Raw genomic sequence first — 19273 nt, forward strand, 5'->3', positions numbered from 1 at the left:
TTTAGGCCTGCTGTGCGGAACTACACACATCGTCATTTCGCTTACCTGCTCGCGGACTGAATTCCGATGAATAAAGGACCCGCTTGGAAGAACAGTTGCAAACATTCGCTACTCCGGTGTGGGTACATGGTTGCTGTGGAAAAGAAGCAGTCTCCTGATACGTCAGTTTTTTTTTTCTATAGAATGGAGTGAACAGTTTGGATACAAGTGGCTAGCTGCACCATGCTGATTTGTATATCATGCATGAACATAGGCGTGCGCACAGAGGGGGGGGGGGGGGGGCGCAAATCTGCCTCATACATTGACTTAGTAGGGTGCGGGGGCGCTGCGATGAACCTTTGCCCCCCCCCCCCCCCTCCTGATGGGAACCCTGCGCACGCCTATGTGCATGAATAAAGACTTTACCTGACGCCATTCCCTTCTGACGGTCCTCAAGCTGTCGACCGGGTAGCATTCGTTCTGCTATTAATTATTAACACCTGTGTGTCGCAAACTCATTCTTTTTATTTTATTATTTTATGCTTTCGGTGTCCTGTGCGTTACTGCTCTCATTGGTCAGCAAGCAAGGGAAATCGCTTTATTGTTCCTTGTATATCCCTTCTAGTCTTCTGTTCTAAGCTTTGTTACGCTTTATGCATTAATTCTGCCTGCCTTAAGCTTAAGTTAAAGGCGAACAGAAAACAAAGCTGATCAGAACAGTTCTTGCACGTAATTACAGGAGTACCTTTCCGTGACGAAGAGAAACGTAGCGTGATACCTTGTCGTACATTTTCGCTCCCACATCGGTTTTATCTCGGCGGTGGTATGTGCTTACTCATTGCTTTCCAGCGTGCCATTGCGAATTACTGGCGATTACATCAACTTCGTGTGTAAATAATGCCATACCGGGAGATTAAAGGCTGTAATAGTTATACTAATGTCTTCTTTTCGCCTGCAAAGATACCTTTCGGAATTTGAAGCTACTGAGCGGCTGTATGTGTCCAGGCGCGGCCGGACTGTGCGTGGCCCGCGCCTGACGGTCGTAACATACAGCGACTGAGCACGTAAGTGGTCTTGCACGTTGTCTGCGGCGGGTGTAAATGCAGCGCGAGCCGAGATGGCTGGTCCATTCGTGTGGGCTGTCTTCCTTAGCGTCTATAGTGCTGTAAATCGCGTTATCTAACTGTTAAGGATACGCGTTGAAGTGAGAGGCAACAAAAATGCGTTTGGCCACTCTGCTCGCGCTGTTTATCACCCCAGCATTGTGACAGCGAGTGTTTCGCAGTAATCGAGTAAGATCTGTTCACGTTTACCTGCACGCGCACCTTAGTTATTAATTTAATTACTAAGCTAATGTTTACTGGCGATACTTACGCCCGATAAACGACGAATATTACTTTGTGTAATTGTCTAATACAGTGCTATCGCACACCCGCCACTGTGGTCTAGTGGTTACGGTGCTCGACTGCTCGCCCGCAGGTCGCGGGATCGAATCCCGGCCGCGGCGGGCCGCATTTTCGATGGAGGCGAGAATGCTTCAGGCCTGTGTACTTAAATTTAGGTGCACGTTAAAGAGCCCCAGGTGGTCGAAATTTTCGGAGCCCTCTACTACGGCGTCTCTCATAATCATACCGTGGTTTTGGGACGTTAAAACAATTATTATTATCATATTTTTGAAAGGGTGTTAGGGTGTATGCTTGCTTAAACACCCCATTCCACATTTGCCATAAGGGTGTAGTTTTCATATTACACCCTTGAAAATTGATGCATAAAGGGTGTAAGTCCGTGAAGTGTGCCCATTAGAAGGGTGTAATCCTGCTTGTTACGCCCTTTTCGTGGGGTGTATGGGTGTGAGTTATAGACACCAAGAAACAACTATATGGGTGTAATATGGTTTACAGTGTAGGATCCGCATATATGTATTTTTTTCCTGTTCGCTAATTGTTTGATTAAATGCGCTGCAGCCGTGGTTTTCTTATTCAAATGGGAAAAGAACTGGTGGAAAAAAAAGAGACTAAGCGCAGGAAGACACATAGAGTGACGCGAGCGCTTCAGTGTTTGCGTTCGGTGCCATTTTCTGTTCTGTCCGTTCCAACTCGAGTATTGCACCAACCAATATTTTGTTTCTACTTCCGCAGCTATACTGCACATGCATACCTCTTTTTCCACCAACTGTGCAGGTATTCTTACCTGATCATTTAACACAGCTCCTCATGAATCGCGGCTCTTAAGGCGTTTTCAGGTTGTTTATTTCCTAAATATGAAATAATATGAAGTAACTAGGTTGCTTGTGCGCTAATTTTTGTCACGAAAACTTTTTTATAGTGTGTCAATAGCATTTTCATTACAATTGATACGCGCGCTAAACAATTAGTGGTACTTCCAAATTAGCTTGGTAGGGCTTTCTTCTTTTAAACACAAATTAGAGGAAACAAAATTTCAGGTATTTCAACTTTCGTAAAGCACGGCAATTTTGTCATTATAAAAACGAGAGCGTTGCAAAACGCTTTCGTTTGTAAACAAAGCAGCCATCCTATCGCTTAGGGGAAAAAAAAAAAGATGTCTCAGACCATAGAACAATTTTTATTTTTTCTTGACCGCCTTGGCCACAAGGCTCGCGCGTTGTTCAGTTATTAGACCCGTGTTTTGAAAACAATATAGTAAGGCGAAAACAGTGACGACGGACACATTCCAGGATAAAAAAAAACTCTTGTTTGTTGTATTGCATCTGTACATCATACATAATTTGTGCAAGTTTTCTACACGCGATGTCGGCCTACAGGGGCCAGAAGAAAATGCAAACCCTCGTCTTCAGGTGCACGTAATATCCTTGACATCACACATTTCATCAGTGGCTGACCTTTTTCAAGAATGCAAAACACGCATGTACACGTAGCAACGAGAACCAATGTGTATGGATACGAAGGTTCGCAAGTTGTAGTTTCCAGACACACTTGGCAGCAAACAACACATTCATTTCATGGTGCAGCTGTGGCAGTGATATAGATTCGTGGTGAGATACATAATCTATAGAGACAAATAAAGTTCTCTAATGCACATGCAGTGAACATGGGCAGCGCACAAAACAAATGATAGTTAGTCTCATTTGACTGAAACCAGAATACAACACAGTGGCTAACTAAAGTAAAACAATAACCGAAGGCAGTATGCTTTGAATTGAAATTTTTCTTCGGAGAGTCTATGCATTGGCATCTGGACTAACACCCGCTTCAACACTCGCACCAGTGGACGAAGGCTCAACTTTAAGTTACCCAGAGAATAAATTTTGCAGTTGTGAGTTAATTAAAAGATTTGGGACGTATGGCGAGGTCTGGAGCTTAATTACCCGCTCTTCTGTTTTCGCCTAATCTCTGGGCTGCATATTTGGGCATATTATTTTCTCCATCAGAAATAATATTTGCTCGCATGAGCTTCAGTCACAAATTTGTGTGCTGTTAAGCTATGCAATTTGCACGACGTTAAGACGTAGTATGGCCATCACTATGTACGACTACTTCGCGCTCTCCCTCGTTCTAAACAACGATAATCTGACGTAATGCTGCATGACAAAATGGCAAAACACCAACCGTGTTCAAAGTCCGCACTCACTCCAAGAAATTGCCGTAGAATAAAATGCAAAACACCACACACCGACACACATTTTTCTTTACACTGCACAATATGTGTACAAACAGGCAAGAGTGTGCAAATATCTGAAACTTCCTGTACGCAACGAAATACTGAGGGGGCATTTGAAGTGACGTTTTCATCTTTGTTTTTGTTAGATTCATAAGACCGTCTCATGCGCAAAAAATGCGGTCATTCATAAAAGTCCACTGTGCATTTTCGCCAGTGTCTACTTTCGATTTATTGCTGTCTAAACCACACGTTTATCGTACAGGTGTACGTCTGTGATGCATTTCGACAGCGGTGCCTATAGCACTATAGCTGTCCCGCGATATATGCTTTACGCCTTTGCGAAGAGGCGAGCAGCCTTCCCGCTCCCCCTTTCTTTACGAATACACTTTTTTGTTTTTCATTGTACTTGTCCTTACGCGTATATATTTTTTTTAAACCCCTCAGTATTCATTGTGCAGGGTAACTGCAAATATTTGTACACTTTGGTCTCCTCGTAGCTGATTTCACTCAGCAAATGTGATAAAACATTCACAAAAAAGTCACCGGACCAAACAATAACAAGAAAATAGCTTTGCGGCAAGGCACATAAATTGCACTAAATTCATCTTCTGGATTCCCACGTTGCACGCAGGTTCAACCTTTAGTGTTTTGGGCTATCATTAGCACCTCGTGTGTGACATTCGCTAACAATGAGCGCGCCAGCCATATCATTGCTGCGGTCGCATTTGACGTACTAAAAAAACGCACTGTTTATTTACTAGCGCATTTATTATGATACAGATTGGGCACCGCATCAGGCAAGGCAACTTGTTTTCTTTCTTCTATTTACGCCGTATAGACAAACAATGAAGATTTACCACTTCTGCGTAATGTTACAGGTTTTATGTATGCACTGCGTAAAGCTCTTTGCATACGTATGAGGAATAACTTAAATAAACGCAGTCCATTAGTCATCTTGGACAAGGAAATAACTAACAGTGGTGGCTAATGCTAATTAACAATTACTGCCCCAAAGATAACAACAACACAAAGCCAAACGAAACAGCCTGAGAATTTGAGGCACGGTTCACGAAGCTACGTGAGATCGATTCGGTGTTAGCCGACGCCCACCAACCACGCGATAGCTCGGGAACCAGCCAGTTCACGAAGCGATATTGCGTATGAGCAGTTTCGCATATTGGACTATTAATATTTATGCTATGCACAACCAAAAGACACACGCATCAATAGGCTCATACACAATGCCATCCGCAATGTCATCGCGTTTTTTTCTTTTTTTTTCATCACGCTAAACAGCCCGGCCAGAGGCTAGATCACAACCTGACAGTGACGCCGTGGTGTGGCACGTTTGAATTATTACCTTGTACTGTTTGAATATGATCAGCTCACGCGGTGCTGCGAGTTCGTCTGTATATTAGTTTCTATAATACTAGTACGGGACAAGTACTACTAGTTTAACTATACAGTTTAAATAGTGCGCATTTGATTTGTATGTGCTAACAGGTTTCAAGCAAGTGGGGCAAACGTTCTGCTCTTTTGCTGTAGAGGAAAAGACGACACCAAGTTTGTACCTGCGCCTTGCGCTGCTACGTCTCTAAGCAAGTAAATTTCCAGGACATTTAAGGAGAAACATGACTTAAGTTATAAATTAAGAATTGCTAGACACGGGCTGTTACACATTCGAAATGCCTGACATGTTACGAACCCTGTATTTCACTCGAATATTTTTAGCTAAGTATTCAACAAAGGCATCACAGTCTTTCCGCTTAATAAAGGATGATGAAGTTCAAGAGCAGCAATAAGCGTTCAACATAAGTAATATTCGCTTGTTTATTTGAAATCACTAAACCTATAAACCAGGCTGCACAAGAAAAAAAAAATAAAGTTCCTGAAGGTTGCTGACCTAGATGCGAAACCAGTTATTTAAACTTTGTTACAAATGACATCGATGCTTCGACTGCCAGAGTTTTTTCAATACAAAGTCCGTACAGTCTGAATCACACTTGTCTGGAGTGTTCAGTCGGAAGATTTGGCCCCATCTTTCGCAAGAAAAGCTCAGGCTGACGCCGAAATGAGATCACGCATGGTCATGCCGCATATACTAGATGCGCTATACGACAAGCATATGCGAAACCTAGCCGCTACCGCGACGTAGTACCTACGGATGCTGGCGTACAGGCCACAGCCGGCCACTCTGTTAGTACGATTCAGACTTCATGATCGATATCTCTTCGTTAGGCTTTTTACAACAGTCGACACGTTTTTGCTCTGGTGTCTTGCAGCATATCCGCCAGCAGCTATTCGCGTGGCCCGCACAATTTGGCGCTCACTGTCCATCAGTCATTCAGCGATATACTCTACTTTTCTCATGTATCCACCAGGGCTCTTTGTGTATGTAGGTCACGCTTTGCAGAACTCGCACACTCCGCTATACATTAAGTTTGAAAGCAATGAAGGCTGTCCACGTTGTTTTGCGAGGAATGGCCAGCAGCACAAATTAGTAATGAGGCTGTCATCTCGTGGCACAGCGATAAAAATAACCCCAAATAGCATGATAGATGGCATGCTCATCACGCATGCCACCTATTGATGAAATGAGCACGCGCTATTGACCTATTGACAGGGTCAATAACTAATGGTCATTATCTGCCTTCTTTCACGCCACATTGTGGTCGTGCACACCTGAATTCGATTAATTTTTTTCAGACCTAAAGACCTAAATTCTTTGCCGTATCACACTATTACCATATTTTACACGTTGCAGTATTAGCCTAGATATTACAATACACATTTGCTAATACTGTAACATCAAATAGTATAGGTCATTAGCAGTAGGACGGAGTCTGTTCTTGCAAACAGCTGTTGCACGCTAATGATTATGTAAACCAGGGCTCACGCGCTTGTGCACCAAGATCGGCAGAAAATATCAACGCGCAAGTCTCACTCACTGATGCTAATCAGCTGGCACCGTGCACGTCACGCAATAGCATACTTGACGTGAACTACTAGTGTTTCGCTTATCACCGTTAGTGTTTGCTCTATCGGTTCGAATTCACGAAGCTCTTCCTTCTTGAGGACCCATTTTGCCAACTGCTTTAGCTAATAACATGCTCACCACCACGATTAGCCAGTACTCGCGTTAGGTAGCCTACGAACTACATTTCAAATACAGGACCTTTCGGGCACTTTTGTACATTGATGTGTTATCGACATTATAAGTTGTGTAGAAATAACTCTTTTGCATTATCATCGTTATGTCCACACTCCTTGTTAGTATCGGGCTCGTTACAAAGATGCTGTATTGTGAGCGTGATAAGTGGGTTCTATATGCTTTCATACATGATGCTTGCAATAGTAATTAAAAAAAAAACACGTCATACGGCTCTTAAGACAATACATTCGCATTGGAATGCATGCGATATTATGAAGCCGACTGTTTTCTTCTCTCGGTTATATAACCACTTAAAGCATCTTCAACTTTTCAGCTTATTACACGTTATCTGACCACTGATTTGTGAGTTAACGCTGAAAAATGTTAATGTCTTAATGACAACTCTATGAACGACGTCTACCTCAGTATGCACTGTGACGCTAGCTGAAAAGTATCGCTTCATGCCGTGCGCTAAAAGAAACGTGTAAAAATATCTCCATGACAAAATTTGAATGAGCCCACAAGTGGGTGCTGTAACTTGTCTTCTGAAACAATTGTGTGTAACATATTTCGCTGCACCGTTTGTACATGTAAGCTATAATTAATATCACATGGCACTGTATTTTGTCTTCTTCACGTGAGTTACCATTCGCGGTACGCGACAAGCTTTCCGTGCTTGAAAATATCGCACCGAGGTTCAATGAATTTACAGTGTTATGTAGCCAGGCGCATCCTCAAGCAACAAAGCAGTACTTGTTAAGCCACAAACATTCGGAACAACCAATGCGCCGCCCACTTTTTGCGCAGAAAGTGCGCCAAACGCCAGTGCCTTAGCGCTCAACGATTGGCGCCGTTTCGAACACGCTCACCACCTTCCGCGTCCACCCAGTCAAACCACGCCGAACAAATGTATGCTTTAAAATAAAATTCGCCGCAGTACACCATGCGTGTACTAAGTCCAGGTCTTAAGACGGTGCTGCAATCACTCTCGCTTACACGCACGCATTGTGGAGATTCACACACTCATCAGCAGTTCCTTCTAGCGCAGCAAAGTTCCTGGCCCAGGAGAACCACAGCCACGATTAGCAGTGTCCAGCTCAGTGCGGGAACGCTGGCACCGCTGAAGTGCGGGTAGTATGGGCACTGGTAGGAACCACACACTTCGCAGATGCTCAGCACGTAGAGGTCGTAGTTTTCCCATATTTTCTCCTTGTAGTTTTCTGCAAATTGCAATAAACGAGAATGAGCTAGCACAGAACCTCAACCACTTAATCTTATTAATCCGACTACGGAGCTTAATGCAGGGATAATCTGCACTCAAACGAGATTTATCGGTATCAACAACCGATACTACCGATATCGATAGTACTGATAGAATATGGAATGTGCGAATAAACTTTAAAAAATGCAATAACAAAAAGAAACGTTACTATGAGTAGTATGTACCGCCAGAAGCGCAACTCGTTTCGTAAGGTAGTATCAGAGAGTCCGACAAAAACAACTGTTACGTCGTATCACATGTGTGGTATTGACAGATATTGTTATAAACGTAACTTGTGCAATAAAATTGAAGGGCAGCCAATAAAACCATGTTTAAAGTTTCTTCGCAATGCCACGACGCCACGTTTGCGAGGTTTCGAGAACACTTTACTCGCATCTTATTAAACTTGGGTCAACTTTTTGGTTAAATTTGACAAACTACGAGGGATTTCATTTTTATACCCGAAATACACCAGAATACTTTTTTTTTGTAACAAATTTCACGTTAGCCTGCGAGCCGTACAAAAACATGGCTGATCCCTCCGTCATAGGAATCGGTAAAACACGAAAGTGAAACGTGTCTGCACAGAAGTAGTCCTTATTCTGTAGTTATATATCAGAGCTCGTACCATGTCTATTCGTGCTTGACAGCTATAGCACCGATTGGCGTGAATGCATCCATGTTGATGCCTAGTTCGTAGAGGTTCTTGGCTTGAGCCGCAAACGCGCGCGTCCCACTAGCCTCTGTCTCGCTCCACCAAGGCACGACATTCGCCCGTCGAAATCGTGTCCTATTTGCAACATGTATTGCAGCTGTTTTGTTAGTCGGTGCTCTTGCAATCGAACTAGTCGGCGGCAGAGAAATCCCGTTGGTGCATGTGGAAGCCGCACTACTCCGATGAGCCGGCGCACGCTCACACGAAGCGAAAGGCAAAGAACGTAACTGCGTCTACGATGCCTCGGCGACGCCAGCGCGGCCAGTGTCCCTCGCTGGTATCGAGACGCTTTAACTGCTTTAACCATGACCTCCGATATCGCACGCAATCTCGGAGTAAGCGCTAGTAAATGTCGATTGTGACGCATTACTTCTTTTCACCTCTCACAGACGGCGGCACCGCCCTCGCTCCGCCTCGCCTATCTACACCGCCAACAGAGAGCACTATGCGAGAGAGAATGTGTGAAATATATAAGGCGCGTTCGTGAGGTTTCCGGCATCTGCAAAGCTAGCTTAGTTGGTTTCGCGTCGGGCGTTTACCGTCGCGTCCGCAGCGTCGTGGGTTGGATTCCCAGCGGCGGATCTTTTTCTTGACTTTTCTCTTTCTCACCCGTTGGCGTCCATTTTATGAACGTCATATCCGGTAACGGAAGTACTTGGTGGACCCAGGCATAAAACACTTTCGTGTTCAAATTTATTCGCTCCTCCTTCCTCGGTACGTCCCAGTTGTAACACCAACTTAGTGAATGCACGAACAGATAAGTGTATCCGAAACGAGAAGCTAGCTTTTCCACATACATACTAACGTTGTGGAGAAGGCAGCTTTGCAGGTTTCAGGTATCTGAAAATATGTTTATACGAACCCGTCGACGGTGACACGTAATTTATCGCTTGAAACTAAATGATACAGGACCACAAGGAATACTCGAATGGTTGACAAGACAGCAAAAAGCAGAGAGCACGGCGTCGTAGTAGCACGGCACTCTAAAGGGAACGCAACCCAATTTACTCGTTGTCAATCTTGAAGACACACAAATTGTGGGCGCTTGTTCGTGTGAGTTAAATTGATCGGTTCAAAGGGAGAGGTAGGAGTATATCAATCACACAATCGTCACACTTGCCTGGAAAATTGTACTCGTACACCTTGGCTTTCAGGTACCGCGTCGAGTTAGCAACAGGATACCACCGCTGGATGAGGAAGTTGACGCAGGTCCATTCACTTGTAAGCTGCAATCGTTCAAGCCCATAAGCGTTAGAACTGTCTCATTTCCTACCGTATAAAAATAAAGACACCAAGTAAAGATATCAGAATGATGTCCTCGCAATGTATATGGAGAAGGTTATGAATAGAGGCCGGATTTACAGGCATTAAAAAAGCGCGTTTTAGGCGCCAAAAATAGGTAGGCAAAACAACGTTTTGGGCCTCCAATATCGTAAATATAGGCACAATAAATTTCACACAAATTCAAATAATTTCAAACGAAGACGTGTGCGACCTCTATCTACGAGAGAAAAACAAAAATGTTATTGCTTAAGATGGCACAAAGGCGCCAAGAGACGGTGCATAGCCGTGCAATTGTGCTTTGTCCCGCACGGTTTGCAGAACTCGGTCTCTCCCGTGTTCTGCATGGTGAGTCAAGTGTCCACTGTCGAATCAACACACTCCTGTGTTTTCTTTCTTTTTTTTCGGCATGACTGAGAAGGGCAGATCAGGAGCAGATAGCCAGATGGCTAAAAAACCAGAAGGGAGGGATTCCTCTTATTGCCCGGGTCGATCGCGTAGAGTCATTTCTCCCCTGGCAGAAAACCACTCTTTGCCAGGCGGGGGTGGGGGTGGGGGCTAGGGGGCTCAAACCCCCCTCCCCCCGAAACTTTTCAGTTTTGTATGTGTATCTATACACGCATACATAGAAACGTACGCGCGAACATAGTACATAAAGCATGGTTGAACCTCACCCCTCCCAGAAAAAAATTTCTGGCAACGCTGCTGCAGTGAACACCTCAAAAAGTAAATTGCAAACAAAACAGAAGCTGCGTGCACATCACATTTTTTTTTTTCTTTTTTTTTGCTCTTCACTCTTTTCCGCTGACGGTTCCCTGCGGTTTCGCATTCTCCAACCGCTCGTGCCATGTCGGCGCGGCGGCGAATTCTCGCCGGCGTGTCCCACTTCACTGCTGATAGCGGTTGCTTCCGGGAGTTGGTTTAACCCCAGATTTGAACAGTCAATGTTGCGCGGTAACATGAATAACAGTCTGAAACTGCACCCGCGAGCAAGATTTGAAGCTGAGTGGTGTTCATATAAGCACCAATCTTGACAATAGGCATTTATAGGCATTTGTAAGTATTTAGGTACGAATGCCAAAAATAGGCATTTATATTGAAAGAGCGTATGCTTGGGCATGTTGGTAATTCATGTTTCACTTTTTGAGCGCACAAATGAGCAAGGACGAAAAGCGACGCGGACACAGCGCTGTGACCGCATCGCTTTTCGTCCTTGTTCATTTGTGCGCTCAAAAAGTGAAACATGAGGCATTTATAGGCACAACAAAAACACTATAAAAGCCCTTCTTAACCTCTAATTCATGCTCATATATGAAAATGGCGCGATAGGAGCGCAAGGAACAAAATAGGCATTTGCCTAAAATCCGGTCTCTAGTTATGAATATTGACGCTTTTGTGACGAATACTCTGAACAGCATTGGGTGGACGTGGAATGCATGTTAATTAAAATAAATCTACAGCCCTCGCAACAATAGCCCTTCTACTGCATGCGTGCACGTACATTCAGCCTACTGTCACAAACGAGCGCGTTGATAAAGCGCGCGCGCTGCCGCTTTCAAACGGCAGCGGGAGAGAACGGCGCGAGCCGGTCGCCCAAGAAGCGCGAACGACGAAAAAACAAGCATCAAAAGACGCCGACGCGCCGCATCCTCCTCGCCCACTAGCAGTCTCAGATCAAGCGCCCCGCAAAGACTGGATGTTTCTAGAGGGAAGGGGTGACGATTCAAACCTACGAGAAAGCCACGAGAAAGCTCTCGCCCTTTTCCTAGCTTTGGCTGTGCTACACGCCGGAGAACGCTCCCGACGCTTCTACAACCCTGGGGAGAGGAGATAATAGAGTGTGACGACGACGGGTCAGTAAGGAGTGAGTGAGTGAGTCAGTCAGCCCGGAGATGGTGAAGTTATGCTGAGTGTGGTTCCGTCAGCCAAAGAAGACGTGTTTATGATGGTGTGCGGTCAGTCGATTGTCGATCTGAAAGAATCGGGTGACGACGCCGTGTGAGCCGTGACAAGTTACGCCGACGGTTGAACTACGACGATCAACGCTGGAGCTGGCGTGAGTGTTTCCTCGAAGAGAAGCATTCAAGTACCGTCCAAGAATTGTGGACTGGATACGCCATTGTATATTCAGGACTTTAACTGTCCTTGAATAGTTGTAATGCATGAGATTGCATTTATAGCGTGTGATCTGTTTGTTTAGTTCCCGTTGTGTTAACACCATCTGCGTTATATCGTGAAGCTGTAACTGGTATCAGCCGAGTGTGCATGTGTTTGTGATATTTGTATTGCCTTAACTGAGAATATATTTCGTTTGTGTTATCGACTCTCGGCTCTGACTCGGTCTTTGGACCACAACCGGCGTTCGCTGGCGCACTAAAAGGACCAACTCTAAATTGTCCGCGCTTTCATGGTGCGTTTTCGGAGGGCCGAGACGCCAGCCCTTGGAATCCGCCCGGCGATTGCCATCCCCATTAACGGGACGAGTGACACCCACTGATCCATTAACAAACCATAGTCAACAAGTTGCAATCAAGCGTATTTACTTACGTGTTCAAACATAAACACTGCAGTCCTGGGAAGCACTTTGGCCATGCTTAGTCGGGGGACTTCGCCCGACTTGACGTAGTTGTCCAAATGCGGCCTGTAGTTAGCGTAACCCGTAGGAATGACTAACTCCAGTACAGCTGCTCCACTCTCCGCACTCATGTTGGTCAATGTCCACCTAGAAGGAAGGGAAGAAACATCAGAATGCAACGTACAGAGTTCCAAAAGCAATGTACAGTGCTTGGAACGCGATCGAAGCGCATAGCTGCCGATGCTTCTTGCGTAACTGTCGGGCGCTGGCGACACCGAGCTGATACATTGTGTTATACGATGGAAGAGGAAAGCTTTGTGACACAGTGCGACTAAACTTGGTCCCACAGCGACGAACAAGCGCTCTTCGGTGACTCAAAAATTAGTGGCCACCGTGCGGTTCGAATATCGCGTGCGTTTCAGTAACTCAGAAGTATACAGAAGCTACGGAAATAGAAGCGCGTGAGCATCTCTGAAATGGGGCATCACCAACGCGATTTCGTGGGTTATAAGATTGTGGCGACCACTGCGCACAGACCTACGCAGCCTCCGGCTCGTCACTGATTAGCCCGGCGTGACACAGCTACTTCCTTCAACACGCTTCCGATAAAAGACAGCGCCACGCAGTTTCGTCGGAGGCTTACGTCACCACTACTGGCTATATAACCCAAGCTACCAAGCTTGGTTGCATGTTGTTTCTCTAACCTTCCGAAGCGCAGCATCGGCATGCTTGCCCTGCTGCTGCTACTACGTTAATAAACATCGTTTTGTTTTATGTTGGGATCCGTCCTTCACGACTCAGCATCCCACATCTGGTGACCCGGAAATCGAACTAACCGCACCGCCATGGCCGACCCAGAAGACCTCACCGCTCTCCGCCATCAGGTACAACTCCAACAGGAACTACTGACCCAGCAACAGCAGCAAGCTCGCAACGCTTCCACAAACGAGGCCGTGCCCACCGGACCCGCAGCTGCTGAAGCCACCCCGCACGCTGCTTCCTGGCGTGTTGCTGTCAAGCTTCCGCCGTTTTGGGCGGACTCAACCGAGGTCTGGTTTGCCCAGGTCGAGGCCCAGTTCTCCTTGGCGCACATCAACCAAGACCGGACCCGCTACGACTACGTCGTCGCCCACTTGGACGCACGTTACGCCAACGAGGTCCGGGATATCCTCGCAAACCCGCCAACGGCTAACGCGTACGAACACCTGAAGACCGCACTTATCCATCGCTTATCACCCTCAGAAGAACAAAAGATACGACAACTGCAGTCCGCTGAGCTCGCTGAGCGCAACCCTTCGCAGCTCCTGCGCCACATGCGTGCGCTCGCGGGCAACATGCACGTACAGGATTCTTTCCTGCGATTGCTGTGGCTCCAACGACTCCCGCCGCACGCCCAGGCAATTCTGCAGGCACAGGTCAGGCTACCTCTCGACGAACTTGCGGAAATTGCTGATCGCGTCGTCGAGGCCTCCTTACCGCAGTTGTCGCCCACCACCCAGGCTGTCACCGCACCGCTGAACACCACGGAGCTTGCGCGCCGTATCAACGACATCGATCGACGGCTCACCTCCATCCAACAACACCTGGGTGAACGTCTTTCGATGCGACAGCGCCGCCATTCGCCAAGCCGCGACCGAAACACCACCTCATTGCCGCAACCTGACAGCAACGGTCCGTGCTACTACCACCGACGCTTCGGCGACAAAGCCCGGCAATGTCGTCCACCTTGTTCCATGGGACATGCGGAAAACAACAACGGCAGCTCGTAGAGACGGCCACAAGCTGCCAACCCGGAGGCCGTCGCATCTTCGTCACCGACCAGATCACGAAGCAGCGTTACCTGGTCGACAGCGGTTCCGACATTTGCTGCTACCCGCGATCTCACCTTCAAGGCCCTCACCCGCCGACATCTTTCGAGCTCAGCGCGGCAAACCGGTCCACAATCAAGACGTACGGCTCGCTGCGCCTGCACATCCAGCTCAAGAACTCACGCCGCGACCTTCACTGGAACTTTGTCATCGCCGACGTCGCCGAGCCAATCATCGGCTCAGACTTCCTGGCTCACTACAACCTCCTTCCGGACTGCCGCAACGACCGGCTCATCGACGCGACAACGGGACACTCCACACCAGGCCAGCGAACGACCGCCCAACAGCCAAGCATCAAGGTCCACAGCGTCGATGACCACTCGCCGTACCATGCCATCCTCGCCGAGTTTCCCGGCTTGACGCACCCAAGCGGACTGCCACGCAAAGTGCAGCACACCACCGTGCACTACATCCGGACCTCTCCAGGCCCCCCGGTTTTTTGCCGTGCCCGTCGCCTTGCCCCAGACCGCATGCGCATAGCCAAGGCAGAGTTCGAAGCCATGCTCCGAGAAGGCATCGCCCGTCGCTCCGACGGCCCATGGGCGTCGCCACTTCACCTTGTCCCGAAGAAGACCGCTGGCTGGCGACCATGTGGGGACTACCGCGCCCTCAACGCACGCACCATCCCGGACCGGTACCCCGTCCACCACATACAGGACTTCGCCCATCGCATTCATGGCTGCCACGTCTTCTCTGTGCTAGACCTGGTGAAGGCTTACACGCAGATACCCGTCAACCCGGACGACGTCACGAAAACTGCAATAATCACCCCGTTTGGCTTGTTCGAGTTTCCCTTCATGAGTTTTGGCCTTAGGAACGCTGGGCAAACCTTTCAGCGCTTCATCGACGAAGTCGTCCGTGGCCTCGACTTCTGCTTCGTCTATCTTGACGACATATTGATCTTTTCACGTGACGCCGAAGAACACCACGGGCACCTTCGTTTGTTGCTCCAACGCCTCGACGACCACGGCCTGCTCGTCAACGTCCAGAAGAGCACGCTCGGCGCTTCCACCGTCCATTTCCTCGGCCACGAAGTTTCGTCAGAGGGAACTCGACCCCTGCCTGATCGCATCTCTGACTTGCAAAAGTACCCTCAACCCACCACCGCTAAAGACCTTCGCCGTTTCCTCGGCATGCTGAACTTCTATAGACGCTTCTTACCGCACGCCGCCGACTACCAGGCGCCCCTTCATGATGTCCTGGCTGGTCTACGTGGAAACCAACCCGTCACGTGGACACCAACGTTAACGAAAACGTTCGAAGAATGCAAAGCGGCCCTCTGCACCGCCACGCTTCTCACCCACCCCGTGCCAGACGCTCCCTTGGGACTCTTCACGGACGCATCTGGTTTCGCCATCGGCGCCGCCCTCATGCAACGCGTGGACAACAGCTGGCATCCCTTGGCGTTCTTCTCCAAGAAACTCGCAGCTCGGAAAACGGCCCCTTCCACCGCCAGTTCCGCTGACGAAACCACGACAACCGCCCCGACAACTTTGCCAGCCTACTACAGAGAACTTCTGGCGATTTACGAAGCAGTGCAGCACTTTCGCCACATTCTCGAAGCGCAGCACTGCACCATCTATACCGACCACAAACCTCTAACGTACGCCTTCTCTCAACGTCGCGATAAACTCCCGCCTGTTCAGCAGAACCAACTCTCGTTCATTGCACAGTTCACCACCGACATCCAACACATCAGCGGGAAAGACAACATGGTCGCCGACGCGCTTTCACGTGTGGCCACCATCAGCTCGGTGCAAATAACAGCAGACATCCTCGCCGAGACTCAGACCACGGACGCCGAGCTGCAGGAACTTCTCAAGGGCACGTCCTCACTTCAGCTAAAAGAAGTCCCCATTCCAGGGTCGGCAAGAACTATCTGCTGCGACATGTCGACAGGACGAAGCAGGCCCTACGTGCCCCTGTGCCATCGCCGTGGTCTTTTCAACCAGCTCCACAACCTCAGCCATCCCGGCATACGTGCCTCTACACGCCTCGTGGCTGACCGCTATGTCTGGCCCTCCATGCAGCGGGATTGTCGCACGTGGGCGCGCTCCTGCATTCACTGCCAACGTGCAAAAATCACCAGGCACGTCACGTCCCCACTCGGAACATTCGCTCAGCCCTCAGGTCGGTTCGAACACGTCCACCTCGACATCATAGGACCATTTCCCCCGGCAGGACCCTACCGCTACTGCCTCACCGCCATCGACCGCTACACTCGATGGCCCGAGGCATGGCCTCTCGAGGGAATCACCGCGGAAGACGTCGCCTCGGCCTTCTTCTCCGGCTGGATTGCCCGTTTCGGCGCTCCCCGCCGCGTAACCACCGACCAAGGGCGACAGTTTGAGTCTCACCTATTCAGGCTCCTGGGATTGACCATCGGGTTTGAACGCTTGAGGACCACGAGCTACCATCCCTGCGCCAACGGAATGATCGAGCGTTTTCACCGACAGTTCAAAGCCGCCATTATGTGCCACCCGGACTCAACCTGGCTCGAGGCCATCCCAGCTGTCATCCTCGGTCTTCGCGCCACCTTCAAGCCGGACATCCATGCTACGCCAGCAGAGCTCGTCTACAGGGAACCACTCCGTCTGCCAGGTGAATTTCTCGCAGCTCTGCCATCCAGCACTACGACGTCAGACCCCACCGACTTCGTCGCCCGGCTCCGACGCACCATCGCTGCCTTACGCCCGTCCCCTGCAGCCCACCATAGCAAGCCCACACCTTTTGTGTTCAAAGAGCTAGCATCGTGCACGCATGCTTTCCTCCGCGACGACACCGTCCGCCGGCCTTTCCAGCCACCCTACAGCGGACCCTATCTAGTCGTCCATCGCGACAAGAACTTCACCTTGCGCTTGAACGGGAACGACGTCCGCGTCTCGATTGACCGACTCAAGCCCGCATACATCGCGGCGAACGAACCTGGCAGCGCCACGCTTTCAACTGGCGTCCTTCCACAGCCACCGACGTCGCAGCCCGCTCCTTTCACGACACGCTCTGGACGTTTGGTACGCCTCCCGGATTTCTACAGACCCTGAGGCTCTGCACTCCGCGGGGGGGTGATGTGGCGACCACTGCGCACAGACCTACGCAGCCTCCGTCTCGTCACTGATTAGCCCGGCGTGACACAGCTACTTCCTTCAACACGCTTCCGATAAAAGACAGCGCCACGCAGTTTCGTCGGAGGCTTACGTCACCACTACTGGCTATATAACCCAAGCTACCAAGCTTGGTTGCATGTTGTTTCTCTAACCTTCCGAAGCGCAGCATCGGCATGCTTGCCCTGCTGCTGCTACTACGTTAATAAACATCGTTTTGTTTTATGTTGGGATCCGTCCTTCACGACTCAGCATCCCACAAGATGATCTCGAACCTGAGTGAAGTTAAGCGCACTTCTCCTTCTCTACTCCGCCAGGCCGTCCTCCGCTTCGCGCGGCTGAGCACATTGGCGGCCGCACGCCCTTTCTCGCAGGTAGTCTGTGGCGGGTGCAAAGGCCGAGATGGCTGGTCCCCTCCTTACGAGCTAGCTTTTCGCACACCTGGTGTTGGACATTATCGCATTGTCTCAAAGTTCTGCCTTATTATCTCGTGCATTTGATCGCCTCTGTCTGCGCTGTTTAACATGCCAGCATTGTTACAACGAGTGTTCGCGGGCATCGAGTGAGATCTGGAAACATTTCCCTTGTGCACGCGTACCTAGGTAATTGAATTCGGAGGTGGGTATTTACTGAAATATTCATGGTCGATAAAACTACAACCTTCACTTTGTGTAGGTGTCTAATACGTTGCTGTCGCTGTCAGTGCTTGCTGTGATTTGTTTTTCTTTCTTGTCCAGCTCTGCGGCTGAAGTTCATTGTGCTTGTCATGACATTACTGCTTGCGTATGATCACCGTTAAATTTATTTGCTCAAAAATGTCGAAGAAATTTAATTAAAGTGAAAAGGGCAGGAAGGTAGCGCATAAGAGCCGGCTGACTCACCTTACACAGCTGCGGATGTTGATGTGTGACCTGTTCCTCCCCGAAAACCTCGGCTCCAACGTCAAGTCAAAAGCCTCGTAGGCAGGAGGAACTAACAAGAAGTCACGATCGACGTTGTAAGTCACGTCTAGTTGTATCAGGGACAGGCCCGATCCCTGAGCCAGAACATCACAGTGACCCCAAACATTGGGTTGGACCTGCACAGAGGAGGACATGCATGAACACAGCTTATCTTTTGTTCTTTTGTTCGAAATGCACAATGCTCACAATATGTTTGCAGTGTACAGATTCATTGATTCATTCATACAGAGCCATTGTCACGGGGCCCTGGACTGCGCACTAGACAGTAGCTTTAATCATAAACTCTCTTGTACTGCAGGCTTTTCGCAGTATGGTCGTTTGTGGGCGTTAGCTACTCTCGTTATATGCCCGTAACCAAGCTTGTTGACTGTTGCGTCTGTTTGTATTACACCTTAAAACGTATCTGTGCGGATGCCTACACACATGAGCGACGCAAATACTTCTGCTTCACCATCGGTCCAGCGTGAGGGAGAGTCTTTATGAAGCCGCGATCTCACTCGCTTCAATCTCTCGATGAGGATCGATCATGTTACTCGCTTGGTTAGGAAGATCGCCTTAAGTCTGATTTTAGTAATTTTTAATGTCTGCCTTTGTGGTCGCTTTAGTATCTCTTGTTCCCTTTTTTAAAGGAATTTCGAGTGTCTTTTTCGAAACAACCTTCCGTATATAAAGCGAGCATGTGAACATACGTATGCTAGTGGGCAGTCAAAAAGGTGCGCACAGGCAAAGTCAGTCCACAAA

The 19273-nt window shown here is 48.6% G+C and overlaps 2 protein-coding genes across 2 annotated transcripts in view; both read right to left on the bottom strand.

The window, feature by feature from the left end:
• The window catches only part of LOC119381015 (lysosomal aspartic protease), an 11272-nt gene extending 10818 nt beyond the window's left edge, over window positions 1-454 (bottom strand). The window contains exon 1 of the mRNA XM_037649016.1: window positions 406-454. Coding sequence (XP_037504944.1) covers window positions 406-454 — 49 coding nt within the window. The remainder of the gene's footprint in view (window positions 1-405) is intronic.
• Window positions 455-2668: 2214 nt separating this feature from the next.
• Window positions 2669-19273, bottom strand: part of LOC119381025 (CD109 antigen) — a 43933-nt gene continuing 27328 nt past the window's right edge. Inside the window, exons 13-16 of the mRNA XM_037649022.2 lie at window positions 18452-18648; window positions 12574-12748; window positions 9866-9971; window positions 2669-7989 (exon numbers count right to left, since the gene is read on the bottom strand). Coding sequence (XP_037504950.2) covers window positions 7796-7989; window positions 9866-9971; window positions 12574-12748; window positions 18452-18648 — 672 coding nt within the window. The 3' untranslated portion in view covers window positions 2669-7795. The remainder of the gene's footprint in view (window positions 7990-9865; window positions 9972-12573; window positions 12749-18451; window positions 18649-19273) is intronic.

The sequence above is a fragment of the Rhipicephalus sanguineus genome, chromosome 1 (genome assembly GCF_013339695.2).
Source record: "Rhipicephalus sanguineus isolate Rsan-2018 chromosome 1, BIME_Rsan_1.4, whole genome shotgun sequence".
In the NCBI taxonomy this organism is placed as follows: Eukaryota; Metazoa; Arthropoda; class Arachnida; order Ixodida; family Ixodidae; genus Rhipicephalus; species Rhipicephalus sanguineus.